Source organism: Gossypium hirsutum, chromosome D10 (assembly GCF_007990345.1).
Source record: "Gossypium hirsutum isolate 1008001.06 chromosome D10, Gossypium_hirsutum_v2.1, whole genome shotgun sequence".
NCBI classification, from domain to species: Eukaryota; Viridiplantae; Streptophyta; class Magnoliopsida; order Malvales; family Malvaceae; genus Gossypium; species Gossypium hirsutum.
The window spans coordinates 3,023,187-3,041,332 of NC_053446.1; the positions used below are offsets into that span (position 1 = coordinate 3,023,187).

The window sequence follows — 18,146 nt, forward strand, 5'->3', positions numbered from 1 at the left end:
TAGTGACCTTGAATGTAATTTACCGTATTTGTTTTTATATTAATCAAGTAAGCATAAAAAAACAAAATACATATGTGAAAATCTTAAAAACTATAAAATATTAATAAAAGTGTGCCTATAAATCATGTTAATAATTTTTAAACACATAATATTATATTTCATCTCTTATTTTGTATCACTAATAAACCATGGTCGTCAGTATCATATCCATATTGGTCATATTGGCTAATATGTACCATTTTGACCAATAGAGGTTAGTAAATGCGGAGAATTCATTATTGGGCTCGCTTCAGTAGATACCTTAAGAAATAAAAAAAAATACAACTTGATCTCTTAAAAATTTATAATTCAATTTTGCCCCCAAAATAATTTTTTAACTTCACTCCTATTTACCCTAAACCGGTATCACATAATTTAAGTTTAGTTCAAATTAAAATTACAATGTGTTTCGTTCCGCCTCGACCAATACTAGTCTATACCATTATCAAGGGTTCATACTAATTGGCACAAGATTTTGATATTTTAGTCAATTTTCATTTTGTTTTGTGTTAACTATTTGTATTCTTCATAATTACATGCAAACTATAAATACATATATGAAAAGGTATTTTAAGAATACCAATAAATTTAAAAAGATACACGGAAACATATTAACATCAACACATATCAATAATAAAAATAAACAATACATCTACCGATACAACACAATAACCTTCACCTAATCTCATGGGTGAATGTAACTAAAATGGAGAATTTTGGTTCAACCTCTTTAAGAATTATTAAATTATAATTTACATTTTAACCTCCAAAATAAAAACAAATTTCTATTTAATCATTTAAAAAAAGAGATGAAATCATAAATTAAAACACGATAAAATTATATTTTAATCTCTTAAAATACTATAATTTAATTCCAATTTCTATATTTGCCCCTTGCCTAATCTCATTAACTTTTTTATAAAATGATGATAAGTGTGAAAGGGATTTGCATTTTTCTCATAATAATAAAGAGGATACCAAAAAGAAACCATAGAAATAAAAATTAAAAGCACAGCCAGTCGAACTTAGCTAAGGGAAAATCCAACCAAAAAGATAGAGTGGGAGTGGGTCTCCACTCACCAGCATTTCATGCCCATATTTATGGAACTTATAACCAATTCATTGACTATACCATTATCTATGCAATATTCTATGCCACTACTTTTTTAATTTTCTCCTTAAGTCAACTTCACTACATTTTGATCCTTCTTTTTTTTGCATGAAATTTCCACTTCAAGAAGAAAAACACTACCACCAATAGTCAAAAAAGTGAAGGTAAATATAGTTGAAAATGAAAATATATGCATGCTCTAATTATTAAGTATTGTAGAATTATTTTGCATTGAATTTAAGTAGAAGGCCACTAAGTATTTCGAAATAATATATGAATTATTATTTGGTATATTAGAAATATATATATTTAAATAATTCTCATTATAAGTCCTTTGCTCTTTTTTACACAATACTTAGAACTATTTTGAGATTTTTTTTCCCATAAATGGGAGGATAATGCACTTCAATGCACTCGAACCCACATCATCTTGCATTGGCAATAATGCTCATGCCAATCGAGTTAAGACTCAATCGACTGGTATATAAGAAATATTTTAATTTCAGAAGTGGAGTTTAGCTACTGTTTTTTCTTTCTTAATTCTTGAATTTTTTATTTTTTTTATTAACAAAACTTTGTGTGTGTGTGTGTGTGTGTGTGTTTCAATGCGCATGCAAAACTTCCAATCTCTACCATTAATTGTAAAATACTCACCTAGCTTTCTTTTCTTCTATTCATAATCATAAGCTTCTTTCTCTGTTTAATTATGGTTTCAAACCCTCTTCTATGTTGAAACCAGAAGTTAGTCCATTTATTTTGATTTGATATAATTTAATCTTTCAACTTTTACGATATTATTAGTAATTTTAAATTGATAATACCATTAGTTATCGTATTCAAAGTAGTGATGTAATTTTTTAAAAATAACTTTAAATATTCGGTTTAATATCGATTGAATATGATTGATTGAGTTTTTTAGGTGACCTTGATTGTGCGACCAAATAATACTTAAAATAAAATTTTGCATCATCAATTAACAGAAGAAATCAATAAAACTATTATCAATTTAAACCTAGTGATAACATTATAAAATTAAAGGGATCAAGTTGCATCAAATTAAAGAAAAAGAATTATATCCCAAATCTCAACATAGTAGAGGGACTAAAACCAAAATCATACTCTTTCTCTATGAGCATTTACCACATCCATTAGCTTATGTTCCCTTGAATCATCCTTTTCACATTGGTTTCGCATTCACTTAGAAAGTTCTTAGAAATTATTATATATAAAATAAAATTGTTATGATAAATTTAAAAAAATTATAAATGGAACATATGAAAATTTTAAATTTTCACTTGTGAAATAATAAATAAAGAAACATTCATGTTCCTTATGATCACCCCATTATTTGGCTGTCGATTAGAATGGTTTAAGATGTGGGAGGATAACGACAACATTATTTGGTTTGACTTTAAATTTGACTAACTATATCCATTATCCAAAATTAATTATACTTAAATTCCATCTACCGTGATTATGATGTGGGAGAAGGATGCGACGGCTCATACGATAGGGGACGCGAAGAGAGAAAGTATGAAGGAGAGACCTTAAAGTTTTTCTCGATATAGGGGTAAGTATTTATAGGTGAGGATGACCCCTTTCAACCTTAGGTCTTGACACGTGTATGATGCAAGTTCTATCTTGGTCGGCCATTTATAGAGAATCTAATTCTCTAGATAGGCAGTGACAGAATAGAGATGATTAGGTGAGATTTCACATGTAAACTATGTAAGAAAGGTTCCAACATCTGTCCTTGGCAAGGTGGATTATAGGAATTTCACATATTACGCATGCATGTTTGTAAAGTTTAGATTTTGTGAGGCGTTACTCCTAGGGAGGTGCCGACTTGCTAAATTGTGTTGTAACAGGATAAGGCCGATAAAACCTACTTAAGAGAGATACTCATAACTAGAGTTGTTGCCCGAAAGATAGGAGGGTCTGAGAAAAAAAATATAAGCCCGAAAAATGGGCTTGGGCAAAAAAAACGGGTTAGGCCTCGGGTAAGTTTTTTTGATCCGGCCTAACCCGAATTTTCAATTAAAAAAACCTTTGATGTTTTTGTTGTTGTTTTCCTACTTTTTGCCATTGTTTTGCTACCATTTCACAATTATGTTGTACTCTTTTGTTGTTAATGTTTGGATATTGTATAACACTTATTTTATTGTTAATTTTACTACTATTTTGGAGGCATTTGCTTGTTAAATTACACTTATATTAATGTTATTTAAGTATAAATACTTTTTTAAATTTTTTTTTAATTTGTTGGAAAGCATTTATTTTAATTTTTTTAGTGTATTTGATGTAATATATTTGTTAAATTTTTTGTATAAAAAATAAAATTAAAAAAATTAATACTAGTTGGGCCAGGCCAAGTTTTAGTATTTTTATTCGGATCGAACTTGTGCAAAAATTTAGACCCATTCTTCGAACCTGGGCCTAACAATCGAACCTAAAATTTTGTTAGAGCCCGACCCGACCCATGAACAACTTTACTTATAACAAATTATGTGTTATTTTATTTTCTCCTATTAAAGGAAAATGTTTTGGTCTAGTCACAAAAAAATATTAGATTAATATTTATCAGGAACTATTAAGCGTTGCAACTTTTTAAACCTTTGGGCCTTCTTTTATTTGTATGCCTTTGTAAAAGGCCCAACGCATACTATTTAAACAAAGTAGTATGAGAGTTTATATAATATATTACCATACAAAACTCAAATAATAACTTTTTTTTAATAATTCGGATCTCCTTTTTTGACACAATGTCTAGAACTATCCATAGCCCATTCTCAATCTATAAATAAGAAAATAATACGCTTCAGTGCACTCGAACTTACAATTTTATTGTATTGACAATAATGCTCATACTAATCGAGTCAAGACTCGTTAACAAAACTCAAATAATATTAACCATTACTAATATACTTATCACGCGTGCAAATGGAAATTACTTTAATATAAGCATGTGTGCTAATAAAAAATACAATAAATTAAAGATTTAATATCTGATTTAAAACTTATAATAATATGATATGTACGAAATTCTAATGAAATAAAAAATTAAAAGAAATAAATATATTTGATAAATAATATTAAATGCATTCCTATTACTTTTGCTCATGTTTTACCTTATTTTTATTAAAATTAAAACACCATTATCAAACTTATAATAATATATTAATTTTGAGAGATATGTTTATAATTTTTTAAGTTAAAATTTTTAAAAGATTAATTTTAAGCTTTTTTTAGTTATTTTATTTTACTGTCTAAATCAAATGTCATGCGGGTCAATAATTTTAATAATAGTTCACGGAGGAGTCAAAAACTCTAAACATAAACCATAAAACGGATATAAAAAATATAAAAATAATTTAATTTTTTCACAAAAATACGCAATTATCTTTGAATTTATTGACAATTAAGGTCCGATTATATTGTAATACCAACCCAAATTTACTCAATTAAATGGATATGAATAAAAAGAGAATTGGAAAAAGAAAATCAGAGTAATTTCTCTGTAAAAAACAGATTTGATTTCTAAATATGGATTCCAGTTTCGACTCTCTAACCAAAATCCAGTTATAGTCTGTTAACATCGAAGCAAAATTTAAAAAGATCTTTACCATATTGTTTTTCCTTCCTTTTAATGTCGCTTCAATTTTCTGTAAAACAAATGAGTTTACTTTTCTCGGCATCCAAACACGACTCAGAAGTCGGAACCGATCATAATGTTATCCGAGAAGCCAAAAGAGCCCATCAGCAAGCGCCAACAACTGCACCACATTTTCCATATACGAAGGTGTTTTTCAGGTAAAAAGAACAACAACGCCAATTCCATCACCATCTTCGCATCGATAAACAAGTCCTTTGTTAAATGTACCCATCAGCTCACCAAGGTTTTATCGGTGCTTGCCCGTAAAGTAACCCCATCGTGTCGCATTAAGGGATTCGAGGTTATCGAAAAGAAAGACAAACCCCAGTTCGATTACGTCGATGTTAAAGCCGTCCGTCCCGCACTTCAACTCCAATTCGAGCCATGTAGTTTTAACGTCTTGCCTCTACCAACACCATTTCTTCTTTTACAGCGGAACTTGCTTCCACCGTTGGGACCGGATAAAAAAGGGACCATCGTGCTTGACTTGGATGAGACGTTGGTGCATTCGAGACTCGGCCCTCCTCCGCCGAGGTACGATTTCGCGGTTTCGAGGGTGATGGACGGAGTGACGATTTATTTCTACGTGTTTAAACGGCCTGGGGTCTACGAGTTCTTGGAGATCATCAGCAAGAAATATGAGGTCGTCGTTTTCACGGCGGGGCACAAAGCGTACGCGTCCAAGGTGATCGACACGCTCGACCCTAAAGGATTGATATCGCATAGGTTTTATAGGGATTCATGCAAGCAAGTGCGGGGAAAATTCATCAAGGACTTGTCGGAGATAGGGAGGGACTTGAGGAAGACTGTCATCGTCGACGATAACCCAAAGTCGTATTCGTTGCAACCGGAAAACGGGATACCGATCAAGCCGTTCTACGGCGATGAGCTTTGGGACAGGGAATTGATGAAGTTGGCCGGTTTTTTCGAGAGATGCGATGTTTTTCAAGACATGAGAGACGCTGTGAACCATTATCTTCGAGGTGCTAAAGATTAACACGAGCTCCACATTTGTTTGGTGAAGCAGTGTTTTAGAGCTTCATCCTCTTCTTCGACGCTCTATGAATTAAAAATGATGTTTTTCACCTATGATTATACAGTTACTGAATGGTTCAAGAACAAAAGATTTTTAGGGTGATAGGAAGTCTCTCCTAGTAACTTTCCAACATTTAGTTGTTTATATTCGTCTCTCCTTGTTATTTTTTTTAATGAATTCGATCATTCTTTTATTTGATTATTTTGAGTTATGCCCGATGATCTTAAACTGTCAAAATGTAGAAGAATGCTTTCATAAAGAGAATTGAAGAGCAAGGAGATAAAAAATTTTCTTTTTTGGTTAATTAATTTCCCAAAATTTGTGAAGGTTAAATCTTAATTTATAAGATTGGGGAGATATGGAAATGTAAATACTATTTCTTTTTTCTTTTTAAATTTTTTAGTATATTAAAAAAAAGAGTTTTAATCCCATTCATTTAGGTATTTAAAAGATTTAGATTAAATCTGTCACTTATAAAACCGTGACATGTGCAAAACTAAAAGATTAAAGATAAGTAGATCGAGTGTTAGCTTAATTGGTATGAGGATGTAAGTGCGTTGAAGCGCATTTTGCTCCTATTTATGAGTTGGGATGGGTAGTTCTAAATATCATATCAAGAAAAGCAACTATAATTATGGGTTGGAAAGGGCTATGGGTAGTTCTATGCAAATATTTTATCATATATTTACACTAAATTAAAAAAAAATTCCATTTATAGAAAATTTGAAAATTTTCATTTAGGAAGATTGCAATTTTTCTTTTATTTAAATAACTAAAATTTATTCCCTTTTTTTTTATGAAAAAATAGAATACATAATCTGATTATATAAACTAGACCATATCCCCTCCAACGTGGAGATCTTAAACAAAAGTAAATTATTTGTTTCATATATGTTGGACTAATTTGACCAAACGATCAGCTTCTTGATTATCCTCTCTGGAAATGTGTCAAATGCTCCATTGTTTAAATCGGGATAACACTTGATGGATCCTCTTGATCAAGGCAGAATTGGACCCTTCTGAAGAATTCTCCTGAATAGCTATAACCACTTCAAGGCAATTAGACTAAATAAACACATTGTCATATCCCCGTTCAATAAGAAGACTCGGTCCGTCCAAAATGCCCCACGATTCTGCATAAAAAAAACAGAACAATTTTCCAACTATCTATTAAAACCAAGAATCCACGCTCCATCTCGATCACGGACTATTCCCCCTGCCATCACGTCACCAACTTCTTTTTGGACAAATCCATCTGTACTCAAACATACCCAATTGTTAACTAATTCAAAAAACGGAAACTTACCTCATGGTTCAGTCAAGTTGCCCCTACTAGTAGAGACATACTGCTTTGGCCAACTATTAATAGTTTTCCTAACACTCTATGAAGCACCCTGGAAGATAAAAAGATGGTGATTCTTCCAAATATGTCAAGCAATGATCCCAAAAAGATATTGCCAGTTCACGTCTCCCAAGCACTAGCCATGTTGATTTTCTAAGTTTAAAATTAGCTACTCATGTAAATTTCCTGCATAGAATCTAGAGTACCATTCAACTGGGATTAACTAGTCCCAAATATTCCTCACTGCAGGACATTAATCCATACTAGCATGTAGCACATCTTCAGGACTATGACCACAAACCCCACAGGCTGAATCATGTTCAAATCCTCAGCATGTTATTTCCACCTTGGTAAGCAGGCGCTGATTAAAAGCAAGCCAAATAAAGAATCTAATCCATTGGGGTCCTTGGAGTTTCCATGGGATGCACCACATCAGTTCTTTCGGATTCCACGATCCTTCCCGAAGCTTCTTATAGGCGTTTTTAAGGGAGAAACAACCGGTCAAAGTACCTCCCTAAATAATCTTGTCAACCCTGGCTACCGGATGAGGTGGAGGTATCCCAACAATCTTCTGAATTATCTCCTCCGAGAGCCAAAGACGGAAGAGATCTAGATTCCATTTGCCATCCTCAGTAACCATATCACACAAAAGGCCATCCATATCTAGAGTGGAACATCCGAAACCATGTTAGCTAGTGGTCCCACTTTTGGGATCCATGGATCCTACCAGCATCTAATTATAGTACCATCACCTATTGACCAAAGCAATTTTTTTTGAATAAGAGGCCAAGCTTTAGAAAGGGTTGTCCACGGGAAAGAACATCTTCCCCGCAACAACGTTTCTGATAATCCACTTTAAATCCCGTATTTAATAACTAAAACTTCTAATTGACAACAATTCAGTTTAGTTTTAGAAAGGAAATTACATTTGTTTTACCTAATTTAACTCTTAATAGTTAGTTATTATATGTTATATCTATACTGAATCTTATTTTATTTATTTACTCACTATTTGGAATTTAAATTAGTTATACTTTTTGAAGTTTACCAGTATAAGTAGGTTAAAATTTTGTTATTAGTTGTTGTACTTTGTACAAATTATGGATTTAGTCTTTCTACTTTAATTTGACCAAATTTAGTTTTTGAACTTTTAATTGCTCAATATTATACCTGTACTTTTCGAATTTTAAAATTTTAGTCCTAACTCAAATAGTAGCTGTTAAAGCTATTTGTTTAAATTTAAATACTAGTCATTACGTACAAGTTAGATTTAGTCCATATTTTTGAATTAGATCATTCTAAGTACCGAATTTTCAAAATTTAGTCTTGATGTAAATGACAATCGTTAATCTATTAGTTGAATTTTTAATCAGTAATATATTGAAATGACAAGCAGACATGACATGAACATATGATAGTATGTTTGGCGCATCATGTTTTGGAAATAACAAAACTTAAATTAGTGAATTTAACAGTTATTATTTGGTGAAGGTTTTAAATTTTAAAAAAGTATAAGGACTAAAAATACCAAATTAAAGTATATAAAAACTAAATCTACAACTTTCGCAAAGTACAGGGACTAATAGCAAAATTTAACCTATTTTAAATGAACTAAAACTTAGTAATTAACAATACATGAACTATTGCAAGTTGAAACCCCTTAATAGTTGTAGTTAACAACTTAGTTTAGGTTTAGAAAGAAAATTACATTTGTTTTTGCCTAATTTAGCTGTTAATAACTAGCACTAAGCATTAAAACAAAAACAAAAACAAAAACAACCCATTGTTTATCAAAACAGAAAAGTAAAGACATCCTTTTAATCACCGAATTTGCATAGATTTCTGTAAATGTTCTTCTTCTTCGTATTTCTCTGCATAACAATTCTAACTGGGTATTGTTTAATCAATACCCAGAGCCAAAAATTATGTCATTCAAGGTAAACAAAAGGGTTCAGCTCAAGTCCACCATGCGCTACCACCGCCTCTTCCATTGCCAACTCCTCCACCGTGTCCACCACCCTAAGAGACGATCATCGTCGCTGAAAACCAAATCCTTCTCCTTCATTTCTTCCATAAGCAAGTCCATTCACAAATGCCAGTGCCGCATCCTCCAATTCTTTTCTAAGTTGGCTGCCGGCCCGAGACGACACCAATGCTTCGTGATCCTCAAACGGGAAGAAGAACCGATCAGCTCGGAACCCAACGTCGGGCCGAGGATTAAACTCAAATTCAGCACCAGTTTCTCACGGGTTGTCCCTCGCGTTACCGTGTTGAAGGAGGAGGAGCGCCAAGCCGAAGTCCAAGTTGAAAAACATCAACATTTGCTTCCTCCATTAGTTTCAAGTAAAAAAAGGACCGTCGTCCTCGACTTGGACGAGACCTTGGTCCATTCCACAACCGGCACACCACCACCAAACTATGACTTCATGATCACACCGACCATCGAGGGTGTAACCATGAACTTCTACGTTTTGAAACGTCCTGGGGTCGATGAATTCTTGGAAGCCATAAGCAAAAAGTATGAAGTGGTGGTGTTCACCGCCGGGTTGGAGCAATACGCTTCATTGTTGCTCGACGTTTTAGACCCCAAAGGGCTGATATCGCATCGTTTATACAGAGACTCGTGCAAGCCATTGGTGAAACGAAGGTTTGCCAAGGACTTGTCAACGATAGGGAGGGACCTTGAGAACGTCGTGATCGTCGATGATAACCCGAGGTCGTATGCTTTGCAACCTGCAAATGCAATCCCCATAAAGCGATTTGTCGATGATGTTGAAGACAAGGAATTGGAGAAGCTGTTAGGGTTTTTCGAGATGTATTGTGATGGGTTTGAGGATATGCGAGAGGCGGTGAAACAGTATTTAGGTGGTGCCAACAACACCACCAAACCGGCTCGGACATCATTGTCGTCTCGTCATCGTAATACTAGGGATCTTTCATCAGTTATAAAATATCACCACATATGAAAATTTATATATATAGTTGTAGATTAAATGTATTTTTGTGTAAACACAGGAGATTAATTTTCGTCGAGACTTAATAAGTGGATTCAAAGGCCGCTATTAATTCAAACCAATTGCTGGTTCATTTGTAGATTAAATGCGTTTCCTTTTAAATTATGAATCAAGAAAAACAAGTTTCTTTTTGAATGATAAGACCAAAAAAGAAAAAGCTTCAATTAAAGTGAAAGGGTTGAAACACTATTTGTGCTTAAATATGGTTTTTTTTTTTTTGAGTTTGAACTTTTTTTTGTTAAATTAAACTCTGATCATTGTTCTTACATTTGAGTTTGAGCTAGACAATTGTTCTCACTTCAAGGCTTCAACTTTTTTTTTATCTAAGTTAGTCCTTTAAACTTGACAATCGTTTCCACAAAAGAAAACTCAAACTTAAATGTGAGAACAATTGTCAAGTTTAGGGTCTAACCTGGACAAAAAGAAAAGTTCAAGCCCTAATTTAGAAAAAAGTTATCAAGTTCATGTTTCAAAAAGTGATTTAACCCTATTTCAAGCAGGTAACATTTATTAAATTATCTCACGAAAGAAAATATTATATATATTAAAAAAATTTAACTGATAATGATCATCTGGTGTTGTGATAAAAACTTGTATTTAAATCTTATTGAACGTGTTTAATCTTTAGATATATTATTTTTAATTATTTTATTTAAAAATTATTATATAAAAGCATGAAAAGATAAAAGTATCATTAAAATAATTTAGTTATTATTTAAAAGAAAAGCATAAATAGGTCTTCTTCAATTAAGTTTGCTCGATTAATTTCTGATACCATCTGACACCAACTCAATTAAAAACTTTAAAATAAATAGATTAACATTTAAAAAATTAAAAAAGCATTCATGAATTCTTTAGCTTTTAATATTGGTCATATCTTCTTGTTTGATCTTTCCATTATTTTAAGTTAATTTAATATCTTTTTATTTTTAATATTATTAATTAATTTAAATAGTTAATACAATTAATTATTAATATTAATGTTGATTTTCTTTTGAAAATATCTATTTACTCGTTAAGGTAATTTGAATTTTTTGTGTTAAAAAAAATATTTTTAAGAAAAAATTATGTTAATATTTTAATTGTTGCTACACAATTAGTGTAAATGGAACTGTTAAATTGCAATGGCTACTACGGTTTGGTACTGTGAAACTATGCAAACAAAATAACAAATAACATTAAGAATTTGTTTACGCAATTCAATTTCTCTATATCTGTGGAGCTTAGCTTAGTAAGAAATTTCACTATCCTTAGTCAACAATACAACAAGTGACTCACATTTTATCACTCTCTAAGTATAGAGACCTCACCCTTGTGTCTAAAGACTATAGCTTTCACTTCTAAATCCTCCTCTTGGGAACTTGGGTAGTAAACACTTTCAATAATATTCACAATACAACCTTTGCCTCAATGGCAGTCTCTAGTTGGCATTGTCGAGTGCCACTCATCAACTATTAGCTCATTTTGCCTCGACATTAACCAAAATAGTTAATGTATTAATTATTTAGATTAACTAATGTCTTATAAAAGTAGAGAAATTTAGCCAATAAGTGTTTAAGGTAATGGTAAGTTACATTGTACTCTCAATGAAAGAACTCTGGTTCAAGTCTTGTAGATGACTTGGTTGGAAAGAGCAACCATGAATCTCAAAATAGTCTTTTATAGATCATAAAACGAACATAAAAAAAAATCTTAATTATACAAAAAAAATAGAGAAGTTTAATTATGCCAAATCGAAATATGAGAATTAAACCTCAAAATTTATTATAGTAAAAGGATCAAAACTAACATTTTACCAATATTTTTATTTAAATAAGGGATAATATAATTTTTTGTCCCTAAACTTTGTAATTAGGTCCACTTTGGTACTTGTACTTTTTTTTTTCACTTCGGTACTTGAATTTGGCAACTAGATCCATTTTGGTCCTTGAACCTGAATTCCATCAAGATTTGATGAAATGACCCGTGTTGTTAAAATAAAATTGGATTGGTCTCCAGTTTCAACATGTGCATATGCCATGGATGCGCTTAATTTGTTCGATTCTTCATTCGTTGTATTTTATATTATTTTGATTTCTATGTTTCAATTGCGTGGACTTGTATTTATTTTAATATTGTAATATATTTATAATGATAAAAGTTAAAATATATATATGTAAAATTAATTAAACTGATTTTGTTACCAAATATTGTAAGATACTTATTAAGATTTGTATTAATGCATTAATTTAATAATTTTATTCATCATTCTAATAGATCATAGGATAATTATGAAGATATTCACCCACACCCATTTTTTTTTCATTTATTTGTTGCTCATAATTTTAAATTTTTACACTTTTCTTTCACCAAAACTACTACAATTCCGTTTTAAACTATCGACACTCGATAATAAAATCCAAAAATAATCAATAATGAGTAACGGGCTTTAGGGTCTACAGAATTTTAATCCAAAAAAGGTCAAATTCTATTAAAGTACCTATACTATGCGATTTTGTTAAATTTAGTCTTTCTACTATACTTTGATAATTTTCTTAGTCTTCCACTTTTCAAAATATGTATTTTCAATCTCGAACCCAACCCTCTTCTTTAATTCCACCAAATAACTCAATGTGGCTTTTTTTTTTTAATGATAAAGTAATATATACATCTTGACATTTTATTTTACAATGAGGCCATTTTTTACACAATTAAAAAATGTAAAATAAAATACATTCAAGTTGTACAACGTCATATCAAACCATGTTTAAAAAATACATATTTTTAATAAATTAAAAATATCAAATTGCAGTAGAAGGATTAAATCCGGTAAAATGTCATAATACGGGGACCTTTATAAAATTTGACCAAAAAATTCCACCCTGTCGCTTTGCTAATCAATTATACCCAACGACTCAAGCTTGCAATCCGAAGCTCTATCTTCATGACCGTTACACCGAACCAAAATTTGAAACATAATGGAGCCTCAGAGCTTCCCGTTATTACCCGAACCAAAGGGAAACCTCCGCTTTGGCTTTATGTTTTTTTAAATCTACGAACTTATCCTATAAGCGGCTAATGATTAATCTCCATCGCCCTTTCATAATCCACAGCCCTGAAATGGTTTCCAAGATTATCAAGAAACGAACTCCGCCACGATCCATCAAGCGCCACCGTCATCACCACCGGAGAAAGACTTCTCCGGTGAAGAAGAATGGTTCGTTCTCCGTCATTGCCTCCCTCAACAAGTCCATCAAGACTTGCCGTCGTCGCATCGTGAGGCTTTTCTCGAGGTTAGCCCATATAGCAACCCCTTCCACCGCCGCCAAACGCTACCGCAATGGCTTCCAACTCCTCAAGCAAGAAGAAAACGAAGAGCAAGAAGAGTTCTGTGGGTTCGAAAGCAATTTCATCGTTCCTCGTGCTTTAGTGTTCGAGCGGTGCTTGCTTCCGCCGTTGATTTCCAAGACGAAAAAGACGATCTTTCTTGACTTAGACGAGACCCTGGTGCATTCTAGCCCCGACCCACCTCCCGAAACGTACGATTTCGTCGTACGGCCGAGCATTGAAGGCCAGGTCATGAACTTCTACGTGTTGAAACGGCCCGGCGTCGATTTTTTCCTGGAAGAAATAAGCAAGAAACACGAAGTGGTGGTTTTCACGGCGGGGCTCAAGCAATATGCTTCCCAGGTCTTGGATAAGCTCGACCCGAAGGGCTTAATATCCCACCGGCTTTATCGGGATTCTTGCAAGGAACTGAACGGGAAGTTCGTTAAAGACTTGTCTGAAATGGGGAGGGATTTAGGGAGAATTGTCATCGTCGACGATAACCCAAACGCTTACTCTCTGCAACCAGAGAACGCCGTCCCTATACGGCCATTTGTGGAGGATAGTCACGACAGGGAGCTGGAGAAATTGGTTCAATTCTTTCAGTGGTGTGAACGGTTCGAGGATATGAGAGTAGCGGTCAAGCAGTATTTCAACGGTGGCGGCGCTGCTGATGATTATGGCTTTGTTCAGTTGAAGCTATGACTCTTGCAGTCTTGCTCTGCTCATAAGGGTGGTTCAATTCTTTTTTTTTCTTTCTTGTTTTCTTTCTTGTTTTCGTTTTTGAACAATAGATTTTGTTCATGTTAGAAAAAAAAAAGCCTGCATTATGATTAGATCGAATTCCACGTCTTCATTGTTATATTCTCTTCTCTTTCTTTTTTCTTTTCCCAGATTTTTCATGTAAGAATTAAAGATCTATAACTAGTTTCCAACTTTCAAAGCACAGATTTTTAATGGCATCAAGTTCTAATGAAGTCTGAAAAGTAGGACCCTTTCCAGTGGTAAAAGGCTATTGCTCAAATCTTTAATTTTTAATTCAAGTTTATGTTTTAGCCTCTTAAAAAGAAACCCATTGTCATCATCATCATCAACAACAGCTTACCCTCTGGTTCATAGAAAAAAAATCTCTTAGAACAATTCAATAATAATAAAATAATAAAGCACGTGGCAATTGTTGAGTGATAGGTTTTGCTATCAGTTGATTATGATGAAGCTTACATTTGATAACCAAAAAAAGAGAATTGGGAAGAGAGGGTGAAAAGCTTAGAGTTTGCTGTTCCATGGTCTCTTTTTTTGTTAAAAAAATAAAAGACCTGTTTTTTTTTCCCTTAATATGATTATTAATATACAAGAAAACCTAATTAATTAAGCTTTAGAAAGATTAGGAGAGAAAACCGTAAACAAAACGTAAACAACAAAAGGACTTCCAAGTTTCCAAGGCAACTCAAATAATCCATCTATAAAAAAATTTCTTTAAAATTAATTGCACAAGGAAAAAAATGCAATCTTTTTTCCTCTTTCCGGCCTCTGTTTTTGAAAAAATTCCATTATGCCCTTAGTTAGCTAAAGAATTTAATTGAATTTTGATCACTTCATGGATGGCTCCAATCAAAATGCTGGGTTTTATCCCGATTCCAGAGACTCAGAAAGCCAGGTTTTGGATTCTAGGGTTTCCTATTCGACCCCAAACGAGGATACCGGCTATAAGAACCCTAATTCTCTCACGGTAAGTCTTTCGAATTGTTTTTATTCATTGAATTAGTCTTAGAATCTTTGAATTGATGAGGTTTGGGATTTTGACTTTGATTTTGATTTTGTTTTCCTTCTTCCTTTTGAATGTTTTTAATTACTGATCTATTTTTTTCCCTTAGAATTCCGACTTTTGGGGGATATTTCTGATTTGGGTGTTTTTCCTTTTTATTTGATGGTTGTATATTTTCTATGTTAATAATAGGATGATAAGATGGGACTTGAAAACTATGATAATGGGTTATCAGTGCCAACTAAAAGTATGGAAGAGTTGAATGATGAGGAAAAAGAATCGGTGACCGGCTCTCGGAAGCCGGGAAAATACTTCTTTTACGACTCCCCACTTGTTGAGGACACCGGTGTATGGATACCGGTCTCGGTTCCGCCTATGCTAGAAAGTGATCACAAAGAGTGGAGTAGAGGTTTTCATTCCAATGGTGGTTATTTCACGGAAGGTGACATGGGATGGGACCAGTTTCTTGGGGAAGAAGACAAGGAGTGGACAATGTGGGATGTGATAGCGGAAATGGTTCTGGCTGCCCGTGGGAAAGTACACACTTTAACTTCCGGTGATCTTCAAAGACGTGATATCTCATGGCTTTTATCGAGTCGTTTAATTGAGCAGGCTTGGCAAGAGATGGCTCAGACACTAACCGAATCAAATTTGGGGAACATGAAGGAAATTCTTGAAGTAGAACCGCCGAAGTGGTTGGCTGACAGTGCTGCTTCTGCTTGTATGCTGTGTGGTGTGAGGTTTCACCCGATCATGTGTTCTAGACACCATTGCAGGTTTTGTGGAGGAATTTTTTGTGGCGAGTGTTCTAGAGGAAGGAGTTTAATGCCAGGAAAGTTTCGTGTTGCTGATCCACAACGTGTCTGCGATGTATGCTGCGTGCAACTCGAGTCTGTCCAACCATACTTGATGGACCACGTTAGTAGTGCTGCTCAGCTGCCAACTCATGACCTGACCGACTTGAGTACTTTGAGATCTTGGGTTAATTTCCCCTGGGGGCAGTCCATGGAACACGAAATCTATAAGGCAACAAATACAATTCGAAGTTATATCACTAAGGTAAGAAGTGAGCTTTAAGGTTTACATGTGAATGTGAAGAGCCTGTTATTCTTCTTGTTGGTAGTTTCTCCGGACTATCATGTCATGTATTTGCAATGTCGCAGTGCTGAGTATAACAAAAAGAAACTATAAATTCTCACCTTTTTCCTTTCCATTGGCTAGGTTGCTTCTTTGAAACCCGAGAAATCAATTCCGGATGGCATTCTCCGAGAAGCAAAAGGCCTCGCAATAATATCTGTTGTGAAAGTTGGTGTCATGGTTATATATAATATTGGTACGGGACTTGTGATCTCTCGTAGAGAGGATGGCTCCTGGTCACCACCCTCTTCCATTTCTTCACTCGGTGTAGGGTGGGGAGCTCAGGTGAATACTTAAATCTTTGTTCTTTAACAACACATACAATAGGCGTTTCCTATTTGAAATTCGCATCCAACAAAGTCGAAAATGGCTGTATGTTGTGGGTGTTTGTTGCATGTTGGAGCATCTCTGTTACGTACTGTTGAACAATTCAAATGCAAACATTGCTTCAACTTTATTATTAAACAGCACAGAGCACGGGAATTCAATTGGGATTTGCCGACAATCAGATGCAATGGACCAATCTTGTAAAATTAGGTTATTTCCCATTTTGTTTCCTAACTATTAAGGGTTACATTTTGCAGGCTGGGGGTGAACTGACCGATTTTATTATAATCTTGAGAACAAATGATGCAGTCAAGACTTTTAGTAGCAATGCACATCTTTCTTTCGGAGCTGGTTTGAGTGCTGCTGTTGGTAGTGTAGGAAGGGCTGCAGAAGCTAATTTACGAGTCGGTGATGGTGGTTGTGCTGCTTGTTATACATATAGCTGCAGTAAAGGTAAATGGATCCATTTTAGTTGCGTATTTGTCTTAGTGGGACTGCCATTGTATCATGTTGACCAGTAACATGGTGTCTGTCGTCTACTCCTGGAAGGTCCCTGCTGCTCGCCATTATAACTGATATTCTATGTCTATGTTTGAATATGTAGGTGCTTTTTTTGGATGTTCTCTCGAAGGAAGTATCATCACAACTCGCAGACGAGAGAATTCCCGATTCTATGGCAGCCAAACAATAACGGCATCAGATATACTTCTAGGGTCAATGTCTCAAGCACCCGCTGCTGCCATTCTCTACCATGCACTTTCTGATCTATACAGCACACTAAGTTGAATGCCGGAAGTCAGGTACCGAACTGATTAGCTTCAAGACTTAGTATGAAGAAGGATCCAATTCAACATGAATCTTTATGTACATTGTGTAAATCATATATATTTATGTCATCTTCCATACCATCATTCTTTACCTGTGTAAGATGCAGGTACATATTGTTGAACAACGTTCAAATCATAAAAGAAAAGAAAGAACAAATATATTTGTTTAAATTATGTTGTTGGCTAATATATCCTTTTCCGATACGATGTCGGTGCATCACCGAGACTTCACCGTGGATGCTTTCCGTCCATCCACGGCCTATACATTTTTTTGGAATTAAAATTTTAAAATTCGAAAATTAAATTAAAATACAAGATCTACGACATGCATACTGTAAAGTCTACAAACGACTTAAAAAGAAAACACCGGACCATTTTGGCGTTTGCAAAAAGGTAAAAGGAGAGCGTGATTATATTGTGCGGCTGCAGAGCAATAATTGACAAGGCAGCACCATAATTGCATTACCACTACCAAACCCTTTTTCTTTTCTATTTTACTTTTTCCTAATTACCATTCAACTCCTAGTCTGAATCCTGATTTCTCAGCAGCCAAATAAGTTGGAATGCAACATGAGGGTCATAGGGAAGGT

At 33.9% G+C, this 18,146-nt stretch overlaps 4 protein-coding genes across 4 annotated transcripts; all 4 read left to right on the top strand.

Moving 5' to 3' along the window:
* Positions 1-4,771: 4,771 nt before the first annotated feature.
* Positions 4,772-6,109, top strand: LOC107941805 (CTD small phosphatase-like protein). Its single transcript, XM_016875416.2, has one exon. The coding sequence runs from the start codon at positions 4,879-4,881 to the stop codon at positions 5,797-5,799; it is 921 nt and encodes a 306-aa protein (XP_016730905.1). The 5' UTR covers positions 4,772-4,878; the 3' UTR covers positions 5,800-6,109.
* A 3,038-nt stretch (positions 6,110-9,147) lies between these two features.
* On the top strand, positions 9,148-10,146 carry LOC107925013 (carboxy-terminal domain RNA polymerase II polypeptide A small phosphatase 1). The gene has a single exon (XM_016855586.2). The coding sequence runs from the start codon at positions 9,148-9,150 to the stop codon at positions 10,144-10,146; it is 999 nt and encodes a 332-aa protein (XP_016711075.2).
* A 2,962-nt stretch (positions 10,147-13,108) lies between these two features.
* Positions 13,109-14,435, top strand: LOC107925290 (CTD small phosphatase-like protein). Its single transcript, XM_041102805.1, has one exon. It carries the CDS (start codon positions 13,252-13,254, stop codon positions 14,203-14,205), a length of 954 nt encoding a protein of 317 aa, XP_040958739.1. The 5' UTR covers positions 13,109-13,251; the 3' UTR covers positions 14,206-14,435.
* A 204-nt stretch (positions 14,436-14,639) lies between these two features.
* On the top strand, positions 14,640-17,727 carry LOC107925289 (uncharacterized). The gene is made up of 5 exons (XM_016855938.2): positions 14,640-15,229; positions 15,458-16,324; positions 16,487-16,687; positions 16,987-17,182; positions 17,334-17,727. Exons 1-5 carry the CDS (start codon positions 15,098-15,100, stop codon positions 17,513-17,515), a joined length of 1,578 nt encoding a protein of 525 aa, XP_016711427.2. The 5' UTR covers positions 14,640-15,097; the 3' UTR covers positions 17,516-17,727.
* The last annotated feature ends 419 nt before the right edge of the window (positions 17,728-18,146 follow it).

Excerpts from the sequence above, each read along its gene's own strand:
- LOC107941805 (XM_016875416.2), top strand. The coding sequence starts at position 4,879 with ATGTTATCCGAGAAGCCAAAAGAGCCCATCAGCAAGCGCCAACAACTG.
- LOC107925013 (XM_016855586.2), top strand. The coding sequence starts at position 9,148 with ATGCGCTACCACCGCCTCTTCCATTGCCAACTCCTCCACCGTGTCCAC.
- LOC107925290 (XM_041102805.1), top strand. The coding sequence starts at position 13,252 with ATGATTAATCTCCATCGCCCTTTCATAATCCACAGCCCTGAAATGGTT.
- LOC107925289 (XM_016855938.2), top strand. The coding sequence starts at position 15,098 with ATGGATGGCTCCAATCAAAATGCTGGGTTTTATCCCGATTCCAGAGAC. Across the intron at positions 15,230-15,457 it reads AGAACCCTAATTCTCTCACG|GATGATAAGATGGGACTTGA; the intron begins GTAAGTCTTTCG and ends TGTTAATAATAG. Across the intron at positions 16,325-16,486 it reads TTCGAAGTTATATCACTAAG|GTTGCTTCTTTGAAACCCGA; the intron begins GTAAGAAGTGAG and ends TCCATTGGCTAG.